This window comes from Sapajus apella, unplaced genomic scaffold (assembly GCF_009761245.1).
Source record: "Sapajus apella isolate SASKATOON/1434 unplaced genomic scaffold, GSC_monkey_1.0 scaffold31, whole genome shotgun sequence".
In the NCBI taxonomy this organism is placed as follows: domain Eukaryota; kingdom Metazoa; phylum Chordata; class Mammalia; order Primates; family Cebidae; genus Sapajus; species Sapajus apella.
In genome coordinates, this window is record NW_022436971.1 from 8,133,505 (window position 1) to 8,149,366 (window position 15,862).

At 35.1% G+C, this 15,862-nt stretch overlaps 1 protein-coding gene across 5 annotated transcripts in view; it reads left to right on the forward strand.

Annotated features, from left to right (window-relative positions):
• Positions 1-15,862, forward strand: part of SMC6 (structural maintenance of chromosomes 6) — an 86,790-nt gene that overhangs the window by 60,654 nt on the left and 10,274 nt on the right. For 4 of the 5 annotated variants that reach the window (XM_032294061.1, XM_032294060.1, XM_032294062.1 and 1 more), the window contains 2 exons: positions 6,131-6,256; positions 11,707-11,812. In XM_032294061.1, the coding sequence (XP_032149952.1) occupies positions 6,131-6,256; positions 11,707-11,812 (232 nt within the window). Of the gene's footprint in view, positions 1-1,212; positions 1,270-6,130; positions 6,257-11,706; positions 11,813-15,862 lie in introns of those variants that run through there. The other variant, XM_032294065.1, reaches the window with a different exon arrangement.

The following is a 15,862-nucleotide window of genomic DNA, read 5'->3' on the forward strand; positions in this document are numbered from 1 at the left end:
TCTCTCTCTCTTTCTCTCTCTCTCTCTCTTTCTCTCTCTCTCTCTCTCTCTTTCTCTCTCTCTCTCTCTCTCTCTCTCTGTCTCACTGATGATGTTAATTTTGACCACCCAGTACAAGGTGTTAATTGTTTTTTCCATTATGTGCTCTATAATTTTTTTTGCTTGCAACTAATAAACATTCTGCGGGCAGGCACTTTGCAACTCTGCCAGTATCCTGCTTTTCATAATGTTTTCACCGCTAGATTTGTCATCTGCTAATAATTCTTACCTGAGCTAATCTTTACTATACTGCTTGCAAAATGGGGATTTTTCAATTCTGTTGCATCTGTCATATTTGTCAGTCATTTGTAAGGAAGAGCCTACCTTATCTTCAATTTATTTATTAATATATTTACTTGCCTTTGCAATATGGACTTTGCAATTATTGCCAAATACCTCTGCAAGATGTGTTTACAATTTTTTTCTAGTATTTAGTAAATTTACTGTGTTCTAAAGTTATTAAAGTTGTTTGGGTTAGGTTTTTTTTTTCTCTCTTAACTGTTATTAATTGACTTGATTTGGAAATGTTTTCATTTGTATTCAGTTTGCTTGTTAATTTCACTTTACAGATTTTTATTTTACTCAATGGACTGTAGTCAGTTACAGTCCATGCTTATTTTAAGATTTTCCTTTTTTGAGACAGGGTCTCTCTCTTTTGCCCAGGCTGGAGTGCAATGGCAGGATCTTGGCTGACTGCAACCTCTGCCTCCCAGGCTCAAGTGATCATCCCACCCCAGCCTCCCAAAGTGCTGGGATTACAGGCATGAGCTACTACGTGGCCTATTTTAAGATTTAAATTGTTCTATCTTTGGTCAAAAGGAGGCTCTTCAAGCTGGTTCCTGCATTTTCTTAACATGCTTTCTTTATTTTTTTTTTTATTGTAATAGCATTTTTAAACTTTGTGATGTAACAAAATGTTTCGAGCCTGTTCTGTACCTGATCCAGCCTTGGAATCAGTCACTTCTCCAAAGAGCCCTGGTTCCTTTTTATAAGGATTGATACCTAAAAACAAAATTTGAATTTCAGGTGTGCTAATTGTTGCTGGGGGGTAGCATTTCTTCCAGCACCTTTCAGTTAACAGAACTGAAAACGTGAGTTTGTATTGGTGTCTCCAATCCCACAAAGGGCTTTTTAACCTCAACCGATTCCTTGTTTCTGTCTTTTTTCTCTCAGGAGGAACCCTGGCTGTCAACAACATTAACATTAACTCAGTTTCACAATAAATATCTACCAAAAGAAAATTATTGGAAAGCATTCAGGCCGGGCACGGTGGCTCACGCCTATAATCCTAGCTCTTTGGGAGGCCGAGGCGGGTGGATCACGAGGTCAAGAGATCGAGACCATCCTGACCAACATGGTGAAACCCTGTCTCTACTAAAAAATACAAAAATTAGCTGGGCATGGTGGTGCGCACCTGTAGTCCCAGCTACTTGGGAGGCTGAGGCAGGAGAATTGCTTGAACCCAGGAGGCGGAGGTTGCGGTGAGCCAAGACCACGCCATTGCACTCCAGCCTGGGTAACAAGAGCAAAACTCTGTCTCAAAAAAAAAAAAAAAAAAAAGAAAAGAAAAGAAAGGCATTCAATATGCGTTTGTAATTTTTTCTCTACTATTTAGTAAATTTACTGTGTTCTAAAGTTATTTGGAATAGGTTGGTCTTTCTTTATTGTTGTAGTTATTAATTGACTTGATTTAGAAATGTTTTTGTTTGTATTCAATTTTAAATTTCTCTCATCCTTGTTTATTTAATTTCTCTTTGGGGGTATACGTAGAAATTAACATGTTTTCACAAGTCAAAGCCATAAACAAAAGTATATTCAGGGTAGTGTTCTCCCTCTCTCATCCTTTCCACCCTATTTCCCCCAGCCCACTCCCTATAGGCAACAGTTCTTTTTGATTTTCTGTCTTTCATGTTTTTTGTTTGTTTGTGGAAGTAAGCTGTTTCATATGTGTTTTCGTTTTTCCATGGTTCCTCTACTTTCTTTCACAAAAGGTAATCAACCGCCTTGCTTTTACCACTCACCAGTGTACCTGGAAATCACTCTGTATCAGTTCACTGAGATATTCCTCATTCTTTTTACACCTTCATTGTACTCTCTTTTGTGAGACTGCACACACACATTGATCTGTACCATAGTTTATTCAGTCATTTTGTGTGTGTGCATTTTGGTTATTTCCAGTATTTTGCAGTTACAGACAATGCTGCAATGAATTTTCTTGCACATGCAAACATTTTCAGGCTGAATAGAAAAAATATAAGAACTAACTGTATGCTGTTTATCAAAATACACTTTAAATATTAACATAAGGACAGAGAAGATCCTAAGTAAAATATGGTAAAAGATACACCATGCAAACATTAGTCAAAAGAAAGCTGATTAAGCTATAATAATAACACGATAGACTTTATGCAAGAAATAATACTAGAGACCAAAAGGGCCATTTCATAGTTATAAAAGTTATTTTTAAAAATATTTAAATTTGTACATACCTAATAACATCGCTTCAAAATACATAAAAATTGGGAGAACTCAAAGGCAAAGTAGAAGAATTGACAATTAGAGTTGGAAATTTTAATAAACCTTTCTTAGTAATGGATGGAACAATCAGATGAAAAGTCAGTAAGGCAATATAAGATTTAAATTACACAACTAAATTGACCTAATTGGCAGAACTATAGAACATTGTGCCAGACTACCACAGATTGTATATTGTTTTGAAGTACATGTGAAACATCTACCAAACTGGACCATTTTTCTGGCTGTAATACAAGTCTCAACCAATTTCAAAGGATTGATGTCATACAGAATATATTGTAAAATGGAATGAAATTAGAAATAACAGGTACCCTTAAAATTTAATGAATGTTAGAAAATTAAGCACAAAATTATTTAAAAATTACAGAAAATTATCTTCAGGCTCTGTGTATACAGTGTATATAAAACATAAATGCATTTTTTGTGTTTAGATTTGGGTCCCATCTCCAAGATATCTATATGCCAATATTCCAAAATATTGGCATGGAACAAAGTTTGTATATATTGAATCATCAGAAAGTGAAGGTGTTACTATCTTAGCCGTCCATGTAAACAGTCTGTGGTTGTGTGGCATCTCCTTCATTCCTGACTCTGAGTTTATATGCTTCCTATAAGCAGCCATTTTCTTATGCTTATTCATACATAAGTGCTTAGTAAAAAATGTGACATATATATCTAGTGTTTATGTATGTCATACATGTACAGAAAAGATATATCACAGCTGAAGGGGGCTAGGAAGTTCTCTTTTCCCTTGCAGACACTGAATAAATAAACTGCATTGTATGCCTGCATTTTGACTGCAACCTGTCCCATGAAGTCAGGTGTGGAATTTTCACTTGTGGCGTTATATCAGTGCTCAAAATGTTTCAGATTTTGAAGCGTTTTGAATTTAAGGTTTTTGGTTTGTTTTTCTGAGACAGTCTCACTCTGTTGCCCATGCTGGAGTGCTGCGGCACGATCTTGTCTCACTGCAACTCAGCCTCCTGGGTTCAAGTGATTCTCCTGCTCAGCCTCTTGAGAAGCTGGGATTACCAGGTCCTGCCACCACGCCCAGCTGATTTTTGTACTTTTAGTAGAGACAGGGTTTCACCATGTTGGCCAGGGTGGTCTTGAACTCTTCACCTCACACGATTCTCCCGCCTTTGCCTCCCAAAGTGCTGGGAAATTTTTCTCCCAAATTTCAAATTTTTGGATTAGGAATGCTCAACCTGTATGAGACAGGATTTTCCCCAACCTTGCCAGCAAACTATATAGTGTATAGTTAGGCTTTTTAATTTGTGCCTGTCTGATGGCTTAGTAATGGCATATTAATGTAACTTTAATTATATTCCATCATTATGAATAAAACATTTTTCATATATTTAAGAATCATTTTTATACCTTGTGAATTACCTTCTATTTTAAAATTATTTTTCTATAGTGTTTTTTCCTCAGTTTGTTTCTAACATATATATGTTAGAAATATTAGCTAAATATTGCAAATTTTTCTGTTAACCATTTCTTTTTTGAATTTGTATATATGTATTTTTACCATAAAAAGATTAAATTTATTTAGCTCAATTTGTCAGTCTTTGATTACATCTGGATTTTTGGGTCATAGTTAAAATGCTTTTCTCTCCATATAGATTATAAAGGTATTCACCTATGACTTTTTTTCTTTTTTATTACTTTTTCGACCTGTTCTAATTACCTATGATTTTTTTTAGTACTTCTGCATGTACATTTTTAAATGTGATATTTGTGATTTAGAGTTTATTTTTGTGTATGGTGTGAGGAATGATTTTGTTTTTTTCCACATGACCACTCAGCCATTTGAAAAGTTGTTCTCTTTTGCTTGAGAATGACATGTATAAATATTTTCTGTGTTTTGCAGGTTGATAAGAATTTGTTTTTAGCTTTTATGTTTGAAGAATAGTTTGGCCTAATAGAAAACTCTTGGCTTGTGCTTTTTCTTGTGAGCATCTTGTTTATGATGGTGCTTGTCTAGTATGTCCTGTAACTTGTCCAGAATGTTAGATTCAGTGATTCTTTCATTGTTAAACATTGTGCTTTTTCAATATGTAGATTTAAGTCTTTTGGTTCTTAAAAATTTTGTTGAATTTTATTTTAAAATACGTTGTTTCATTGTTTTGCTTTTTTTTTCAAGGTCTTCTGTTATAATGGCTCTCTATATCTTCTCTAGTTATTCTAACGATTTTATCTGATTTTTTTGTTTTTCTTGATTTTCTCATTTATGTTCTTTATTTCCATCAATGTGTTTTCCATGTTTCTGTTTTCTCCTATGTATCTTCTCATTTTGTCTTCATATCTGTGTGTATTCTTTTTGGGGAGAAATTCTAGCCCTCCTACCTTCCTGACCATGGATTCTCTTGCTTTACCTACTCTTGTCTGATTCTCACCTTCTATTGTTTACTGTTCCTTCGGTTCTTTTATGTCTGCTTTGAGGTATTCCTTCCTGGTAGCACTTGTCTAATGTTTTTGTTTGTTTGTTTTTTTAAGACAGGCTCTTGCTCTGTCTCCAAGGCTGGAGTGCAGCGGTGCAATCATGGCTCACTGCAGCCTTGAACTTCTGGATTCAATTGATCCTGTGCCTCACCCTCCTGTGTAGCTGGGACCACAGGCACATGCTGCCACTCCTGGCTAATTTTTATTTTATTATTTGTAGGGACAGAGTCTCGCTATATTGTACAAGCTGGTCTCTAATTCCTGGACTCAAATGATCCTCCCACCTTGGCCTTGCAAAGTGCTGGGATTACAGGCATGAGCCACTACAACTGGACTCTTGTTTTTTTTTTAATGCATGGTGTTCAGTTATAGTTTTCATCTGCTTTGTGGCAACACTGTTCTGATATGTTTTCTTTGTCAATAGGAGAGTTTTGCTGTTCTTTTTCATCTTTTTCCCATAAATATCTTTGGATGCTATGCCAATGTGTTTTTGTTACTTACTTTTTAATTAGTTGAATTTTCCTGGGCCAGTTATTTGAAGGAGAATGGGAAAGGTAGCTATGGGAGCCTCAACCAGGGTTGCCTTTCATACTAATTGAGTTATAGACTTGCCACAGTAATAGGCTGTTGCCTTTTGTAATGTCACTCTTGAGTAGCCATGCCATCTCTGCCTCTTTGATCTTACCTTGTTTACAACAGGGGAGGGCAGTTTCTGACACTGGCTTGAATTCTTTTTTCTTTTATTGGCATCTGTCCCTAAAGGAAACCTTTCTTCCAGTGTGACCCCTTCCTTTTTAGAAGGTATGTTTTTGCTAGCTTTCTCTAAGATCTGCTACCTCTAGGCCCCACCTGGGCATTGCTGACATACGGTCTCTGCCTTCTCTAGGGATTGGACTTTGTTCCTTCTCTGTCCAGGTAGCACTCTCATTCTGTACCACCCTTTCATTCTGGGACTATAATTTGACTGGAAATGTATGAAATTGACTGCTGCTAGGCCCCCTTATTACTCTCTGTCCCTCCCTGTTATTCCCAGTTAAATCTGAGATTTTACTCTTACTATGTTTTTTGTATGTGTGGCATATTTTTACTTGATATTTTGTTTTTATAATAGGCAGTACCAAGAAGCAAGAGAGACCTATCTTGATCTGGATAATAAAGTAAGGACTTTAAAAAAGTTTATTAAATTACTGGGAGAAATCATGACCCACAGATTCAAAACATATCAACAATTTAGAAGGTAAGTACATTGAAAAATATTACTATACATTATACATTTTTGTTTCTTTGTTTTCACATTATTTATGTAATTCTGTTATAGCAAAGACTATTAATGCTTGCTTTGTTATTCAGTACTTCAGATTCTATAATTTAATCAGAGAATTCCTAATCCAGAGGGATCTTTATAGTCAGCTTATCCAACTTTTCCACTCTTTCAGATACTCTTTATGAGGTCACTCACAGATGATTATTCATTGCTTACATAGGTCCTTTGAAGCAGAGAACTCATTAGTTCTAGTGGTCACTTTATATCTCTGTGTCATATTTTGTTTAATTTTTGCAATATTTCAGACTTTTTCATTATTAATCTCTATAGTGATCTGTCATCAGTGATCTTTGTTACTACTGAAATTGTTTTCATGTGCCACAAACTGTGCCCATATAAGACAGCTTATTTTACCCCTGGCCATTGCATGTTTTTAATGGATACAAGCATTTGGTAGGAACTGTAAAGGTCGTATCTCATTTGGCTTACTATAATCTCCTAGAATGACGTAGCTCCATGAATGCAGAAACTCTTGTTTTGTTTACTGCTGTATCTCCAGTGCCTATAACCATACCTTATATATAGTAGCCCTTGATATATATTGATTGGATAAATGAATACAGAGTTAGGGAAACTGGATATTATTAACATATCCAGAGATGTTCAGACTCACAGGGGTAGATTGACTCACAAGTCAATTGACAGAAATAAACCAGAGGATAGTTGATAGGGAGGGACGGCCCTTTAATATACATGAATCAAAGACAGCCCTAGTCCTTTTATTTGCCTCTGTTTTTCTCCAGGCAAATTCCTTCAGTAATATACTTTTTAAAACTGTTTTTATACCCAAAACTCTTCAATCTTAAGACTATACAAATTTTTTAAAAATGTACCTAGCTCTAATACATTGACCATATTCCTCAGCTGTTTCAGTTTTAGAAACAAGAATTTAAAAGTACTCATTTTTACTCTTTTGAGGCTACTTTTAAGCCTTGTTAGTTGAGATTAGAGCAGCCGTTGATTGCGGGCTAATTTTTTTCCTACCTCTGAGGCAGTGCTATTCTAAGTACTCTACCAATGTCTTGGGAATCATGAGGTTTTCTCTCTAGCCAGTGAGAACATGAACTATTCGTGGTTGTCTGTGAGCTGTGGGAGTTACTTCTATTTCCTTTGGATATTTCTTTTCCCAGCCTCAAATGGTGTCCTCACACATATGCACTGACCAGTACTCTGCTCAAGACTGGAACAGAACCCTTTGTAGATCCTCTGGAGTTTCTTTGGCCTCCCCAGACTCCCAGCTCCATCTCCTCAAACAGGAACAACAGCTCTACCTAGAAGCTTCTACTCTTTTGTACTCTTTCAATGAGTAGCAATGTGGGGCATTGATAGGGTTCAATTTGTTTGTTTCCTATCTTTCAGAGATCATTTGACTAGAACGGCCTGCTGGTTCTAGTCAAATGATCTGATAGTCACTATCTGATAGCCAGAGTCTGAAAACCCCAAGAGTTTGGAAGAAGTTAATTCCAACCCTCATGGATGTGTTTGAGGGATTCAGTGGAGGAAGTAACCGCAGATATGGTGGAAGTAGCAAGAGAACTAGAATGAGATGTGGAGCCTGAAGATAGCCAGAGTCTGAAAACGCCTGTTTCATATGTTTTGTCATTTCAGGCAGAAGAATAAACCTAATCTCTATTACTACATGAATCTGTTCCAGATGGAGTAGGATATATTTTTATATCATTACTCAGAAATTTGTATTTAAAAGGTTTTTTTGTAAAGTACTGATCTTACAGTTTACAGGCATACCTCATTTTACTACAGTTCATTTTATTGCACTTCATAAATATTACATTTTTTACAAATTGAAGGTTTATGGCAAGCCTGCTTCAAGCAAGTCTGTCAGTATCATTTATCCAACAGCATGTGATCACTTTATATCACTGTGTCATATTTTAATTTTTGCAATATTTCAGACTTTTTCACCATTATTGATCTGTTGTAGTGATCTGTCATCAATGATCTTTGCTACTATTGAAATTGTTTTCCGGTGCCATAAACTGTGCACATATAATACAGCAAACTTAATAAATGTTGTGTCTGTTCTTCTTGCTCCATTGACTGGCCTTTCATTCCCTCATCTCTGTCTGTCCTTGGACCTCTCTATTCCCTGAGACACAGCAGTATTGAAATTAAGCTAATCGATAGCCTTACAGTGACCTCTGAGTGTCTAAGTGAAAGGAAGAGTAGCATTTCTATCACTTTAAATCAAAAGCTAGAAATGATTAAGCTTACTGAGGAAGGTATGTCCAAAGCCAAGATAAGCCCAAAGCTAGGCCTCTTGTGCCAGTTAGCCAAGTTGTAAATGCAAAGGAAAAGTTCTTGAAGGAAATTAAAAGTGCTATTCCAGTGAACACACTAATAAAAAGAAAATCAAACAGCCTTATTGTTGATGTGAAGAACGTTTTAATGGTCTGGATAGAAGATCAAAGCGGCCACAACATTCCCTTAAGTCAAGACCTAATCCAGATCAATTCCCTAACTCTCCAGTTTGATGAAGGCTGAGAAAGGTGAGGAAGCTGCAGAAGAAAAGTGTGACGCTAGCAGATGTTTGCTCATGAGGTTGGAGGAAAGGCTTTTTTTTTTAAGATAAAAGTGCAAGGTGAAACAGCAAGCGCTGATGTAGAAGCCACACGTCATCCAGAAATCTGACTAAGATAACTGATGAAAGTGGCTACGCCAAACAACGTGTTTTCAACACAGACAAAACAGCCTTGTATTCGAAGAAGATACCGTCTAGGACTTTCATAGCTAGAAAGGAGAAGTCAATGCCTGGCTTCACAGGACAGGCCAAAATCTCTTGTTAGAGGCAAATCTAGCTAGTGACTTTAAGTTCAAGCCAATGTTTATTTACCATTCTGAAAATCCTAGGACCCTTAAAAATTGTGCTGAATCTACTTTGCCTGTGCTCTACAAATGAAAGAACAAAGCTTGATGAGAGCACATGTGTTTACAGCATCATGGCTCACTGAATATTTGAAGCCCACTATTGAGTCCTACATCTCTGAAAAAAATATTTTTTTCAAATTGTTACTGCTCATGGACAGTGCACCTGGTCACCCAAGAGCTGATAAGATATAAAAGAAGATTAATGTTTTCATGCCTACTAACAAACATCCATACTGTAACCCATAAATCAAGGAGTAATCTTAATTTTCAGGTCTTTTATTCAAGAAATACATTTTTAAGACCATAGCTACTGTAGATAGTGATTCCTCTAATAGATCTGGACAAAATAAATTGAAAACCTTCTGGAAAGGACTCATCATTCTAGATACCATTAAGAACATTCATGATTCATGGGAAGAAGTCAAAATATCAACATTAACAAGAGTTGGGAAGAAGTTATTCCAACCTTCATGGATGTCTTTGAGGGATTCAGTTGAGGAAATAACTGCAGATATGGTGGAAGTAGCAAGAGAACTAGAATTAGGCGTGGAGCCTGAAGATGTGACTGCTTGCTGCAATCTAATGATAAAACTTTAACAAATGAGGAGTTACTTCTTATGGAAGAGCAAATAAAACAGTTTCTTGAAATGAAATCTACTGGTGAAGATCCTGGAACATTGTTGAAATGACAACAAAGTATTAGAATATCACGTAAAATAATAAAGCAGGGCAGAGTTTGAGAGGGTTGACTCCAACTTTGGAAGAAATTTTCTGGGTAAAGTTATCAAACAGCATCACATGCTGCAGAGAAATCTTTCATGAAAGAAAGAGTTGATACGGCAAACTTTATTGTTGTCTTATTTTAAGAAACTGTCAAGGATACCCCTTCAACAGCCAACACCCTGATCAGTCAACAGCTGTCAAGATCAAGGCAAGATCCCCCACCAGCAAAAAAGATTGACTCACACTGAAGACTCAGATGATTGTTAGCACTTTTTAGCAATAAAGTATTTTTAAATTAAGGTATGTATATAAAGTCTTCAGACATGCTATTGTACACTTTAAATAGACTACAGTATAGTATAAACAAAACTTTTGTATGCAGTGGGAAACCAAGAAATGTGTGTAACTCCCTTTATTGCAATATTCACTTTTTTGTGGTGGCCTGGAACTGAACTTGCAGTATTTCTGAAGTTTTATCTGTATTACTTACCTTCATATGATTCTTCACCACTGACTATTTCATATTGTTTACTCAATCTTAGGAGGGTAGTTAAGACGATCTAATTTTTTAAATTGTTTATGCCTTTACTCTGGAGAACTTTGCCATTTTATGACAACAATCTCTTTTAGCAATAAATGAATACATATCTGTATTGAAAGAAACATTAACAGAAAACTCTGAAAACTAGCTAGCAATGGTTGCTGTGGAAGCAAAAGGAAACTCAGGCTATCAGTGATTTCTAGTGTGGGAATTTAATGCAGTTTAGGAGGGGGAAATAGAAGGGAAAAGAGTACCAGAGAAATGAGCCATAGACTTATTAGGGAGCAAAGATGTTAGGAAACCATGGCCAGTGACTTACCTTGCAGATCTTATTTTCTAAATACCATTCCCCACTAAAAGGTACCAGGACTCCATGGAAAAATGGCAGATTCTAGAGCTGGGCAGGGAAGGTACAGATGAGCCTCATGCTATGCCAGAAAGGAAGGAAGGGCTCAAAACAAAAAATAGGGAGTCATGTTAGCGGACACACAATACAGCTTGAAGGAGTGCCCATTAGAAAAATCTAGGGCAATTTGAGGATCACAGTAAGATAGTAATAGATGGCGTGAATTATGTAAAAATGAAGCCAGTGAATAAGACTCCCTAACAATAGAAAGTTAGATAAGGAAATAAAGAATTGAGGAAGAATGGAAAGTTTTTTCTTACAGTAAAATGCCATCTGATATATAGAGAAGGAATGATGGAGTTTGTATTGTGGCAAGCAATGTGTAAGGCATTAGAGGTACACAATGCTTAAGAGAGTGCCTTTAGCTTTTTTGCTACTGTGAAGTTGGGAGGAGACAAATAGATAGTTTGTCCATTTATCTTATCACCATGAGAGTTAATCCTCTCAAGGACAAGATATCTTTATATAATGTATTAGGGTAATGCCTTATATTATTAATTAGCTGAATGACTGATACATTCCTAAGCACTGACTGTGGTATAATGAGTTATATTAAATGGAGGATGACACTTTAATTTGTTTCATTAATTTTTTTAATTATAAAAGTAAATGAACTGGTGAAAATGTATGGGCATAAATGAATATAAAGATACAAGGGAAAATATTACCTGAAACCCAACTATTAAATGAGTAACTAATGTTTACATTTTAGCATATTTCCATCTGGTTTTCTAACATACTTAGATCATGCATACTTCTTTAAAAAATATTTGCCCTCTTTAATGTGCCTAATTTTTAAATTTCAAGGTGTTTGACTTTACGATGCAAATTGTACTTTGACAACTTACTATCTCAGCGGGCCTATTGTGGAAAAATGAATTTTGACCACAAGAATGAAACTCTAAGTATATCAGTAAGTATCCTAATTCTTTGCATCTTAATCATTAGAAAAACTAGTTATTTCTTTTCTATTTTTGTTGGGATTTTTTTTGGAGACAGAGTAGTATTACTCTATTGCCCAGGCTGGAGTGCAGTGGTAGGATTATAGCTCACTGTAACCTTGAACCTTGAACTCATGGGCTCAAAGTGATCCTCCTGCCTCAGCCTCTCAAGTAGCTATGAGTAGCTAACTTTATTTTTTTATTTATTTATTTTTTTTGTAGAGACAAGGTCTCACTGTTGCCCAAGCTGGTCTCAAATTCCTGGCCTTAAGCAATTCTCCCGCCTTGTCCTCAAAGAATGCTGGGATTATCAGTGTAAGCCACCATGCCCAGCCTACTGCTTTTCTTTTGTTAAAACATTGATAAACTTTAACCTGTTGTCTTTGAAAGAAATAATTTATTTTTAAGTTAAGGATGGTCTTTGCCAAAATTGATCTTACTAAATAAAGCTGCTAGTGTAGATTTTATTTTGAGACAAACACATTATTTTCCTAGGATGATAATTGGGAATTTTTTTCCAGTTACAATTATTTACCTTGTCTTTCTACTCCACTAGTTCCTTTTTAAAATTTACACAGCATTTTAAGTTAATCAAGGCTTTATGGAAAGTGCATAGTCTTCAGTCTCCTATAAGGAAGCAAAGAAGGTTCTTCCTCACGTAATTGTGTTTATACTATTTACTTCTGAAATTGTCCCTAGTTCTGGCCGCTTTTGAGTAAAAAAAGCTACCATGTTCAACTTGGTGGATTTTATGGGTTCTTTCACAGTCATATGTGTTAAAAGAGGGCATATGGAGATATGGCATTTAAAAAAATGTATAGTCCGGTGGTCAAGAACAACTACCCACTCTAAATATTCTGGGGCTGAATTTTCAAATAATTGCTTACTACTCTTATTTACCATAAATTTTATCCTTCCATTTTAATACTTAGAATAAATGTTAGATGTTTAACTTCTACTGGTAAATCATGGGTAACTTCCCACCATTGGTTTTTAAGAGTCAATTTTTAAAGATACAAAATTGAAAGTATTGGGAGGAATTGCGCTTATTGATAGAGAAGGTAGTATGTCATGGTAGTTTATTGTTCTCACTGCAAACTATGAAAAAGCCAGGGAAATTATAAAGCTTTTATTTTTAAAGACACTGGAAAGCTATATAAACAATAATGACTAGACAAATTGGAATTCCAAGGGATAGGAGAGTCTGTCCAAGGTGGGCTGACAATTGATAGATGTTTTCTTTCCTGGGAGTATTTGCTGATTCTGGACTTTGAATAGTAGTAGGGGGCTGACAAGACAGAGTAGAAACTTTGGAACTGCTAGGTACCTAACTAATATTTCAGTTAGTCAATTTCTGAGTTCTGGTGTTGTGTACAGCTGGCCCAAGGAACAGTTGTGAATAAAAGGTGGACTAAGTCTTAGGAAAATTGGAACTTAACCCCAATCCAGCCCTTACTAACTGTGAGCCCTATCATACCTCAAACCTAATGTAAGGGAAGGGGACCCCTCTTTAGTGAAATATTATACATTTGGAGCCTCCATGGATCTTTTACACAAAATATCAAGCATAAGATAAAAAAGACTGCTTACCCCCTAAGATCAGGAAGAAAGTAATTCTGTCCACATTCACCATTTCTATGAAAAAGCAGCACTACAGATCCTAGCTAGTACATTTAGTCAAGAAAAAGAACTGAAAGGCGTGTATATGAAACAGAAGAAGTAAAACTCTTTTGATCCACAAATAATATGGTTATCTCTGTAGAAAATCTGATGGAATCTACAAAAAGAGCTACTAAAACCATTGAAGTTACAACTAGCAAGGTTACAAACACAATCAGTATGCATAAATGAAGTATATTTCTTTATACTTGTACCAAATGGTTAGAAATTGAAATTTTAAAAAATACTATTTACATTAGCATCAAAACTATAAAATAGGGAAAAATCTGGCAGAAGGTATTCAAGACCTATACACTGAAAACTACTAAAAGAAATGTTGATAAACTAAAGACCTAAATAAATGGAGCTATATAGGGCGTTACTAGATCGGAAGACTCAGTATTATTAATAATTAAGTTCTTCCCAAATTGATGTATGGACTGACTCCGTTCAGTTTTCATTAAAATGCCGGGAGACTTTTTGGGGAAATTGACAAGCTGATTCTAAAATTCATATGGAAATGCAAAGGGCCTAAGCCAAAACAACTTTGAAAAGGAAGAATAAAATTAGAGGACTTATCAAATTGTACATTTTAAATATCTGCAGTTTATTATATTTTATTTATACCTCAAAGCTGTAAAAATTACCACATACATGAAGAAGCATGGAAAGGTGACTGATAATTTTTTTAAAGTAGAAAATAGAACCAGACTACTAGATGATAGTTACAAGAGAAAGCAGACTAATATTTTTAACTATGATTAATTTGTTAAAGAACATAGAGTTAATCATAAACAAAATGGACAAAATAGATCCAGAGTTTCAACATAAAATTGGAATCCACAATTTCAGTACAGAATTGGAAGCACAAGAATATTCTAAAACTAAAAATTGTAATATCTGAAATGAAGAACTCATTGGATGGATTTAACAGTCAGAAATAAAGGCAGGTCAAAAGGAAATACCTAAATTGAACAGTATAAAAATAGAAAACACTGAATAGAGTTTGAGATATGAGTGGCACAACCAGCAAATTTAATATAATTGAAGTCCCAGTAGGATAGAACAAAGAAAGAGCAGAAAGAATATTTGAAGAGATAATGTTTGATAATTGTCCAAACTGAAATACATCAATCTAGATTCAGAAACCTCAGCGAGCTACAAGTGAGGTAAATATAAAGAAACCACACCTAAAAAACATATGATAGTCAAATAGCTGAAAACCAAAAACAAATAGATAATCTTAGAAGTAGCAAGAGAAAAAATAGGCATTAGTTTCCAAAGAGCAACAATAAAACTGAAGGCAGACTTTTTAACAGAAATTGTGGAAGGTGAACATTACCTGACAGACTTTAAAGTGCTAGCAGAATTTTTAAAAACCGGTATCTAGAATTCACTAACTATCAAAACTACCTTTCAAAAATGAAGGTAAAGCATCTTAGTTTTCAGATAAATAAAAGCTGAAATAATTAGTCTTCAGTATGCTTGGCCCACAAGAAATACTAAAGACCATCTTCAGATGAAAGAAAAATGGTCACAGATGGAAACATGGAACTGCAGAAGGAACAGAAAGGAATGCAAAAGATAAATCTATGGGTAAATACAAAACAATTTCAGCTGTCTAAATCAACAATAATAATATTGCTGAATAGACACCCAAGTCTTGAGGGGCTTAGCAGCTGTAAAAGTCAAATATATGACAATAGCACAAGAAGAGAATAGAAGTACCTGTAGTTAAACTGTTGTTAAGGTTCTTGTACCTTCAGGAAGTAATACCAACACGAATTTAAGATAAACTAATACATCAGCGGTACATATTGCAATCTCAAGAGTAACCACTTAATTTTAAAAGAATGTATAATTTTAAAGCTAACAGAGACCAAATAAAAGGAGTGGAAAACAAAAGTACTCAATTAAATGAAGGCAAAAAGGGAAGAGAAATAAAGAATGTATGGAACAAATTGAAACTAGATGCATGGCTCAAATCTACATATATCAGTAATTATATTAACTGTAAGTGCACAAAATTATTAAATTAAAAACACTGTCAGGCTGAGTAGAAAAATATAAAAACTAACTGTATGCTGTTTATCAAAATACACTTCAAATATTAACATAGGACAGAGAAGATCCTAAGTAAAATGTGGTAAAAGATACACCATGCAAACATTAGTCAAAAGAAAGCTGATTAAGCTGTAATAATAACAAGATAGACTTTATGCAAGAAATAATACTAGAGGCTGAAAGGGCTATTTCATAGTTATAAAAGTTATTTTTTAAAATATTTAAATTTGTACATACCTAATAACATAGCTTCAAAATACATAAAAATTGGGAGAACTCAAAGGCAAAGTAGAAGAATT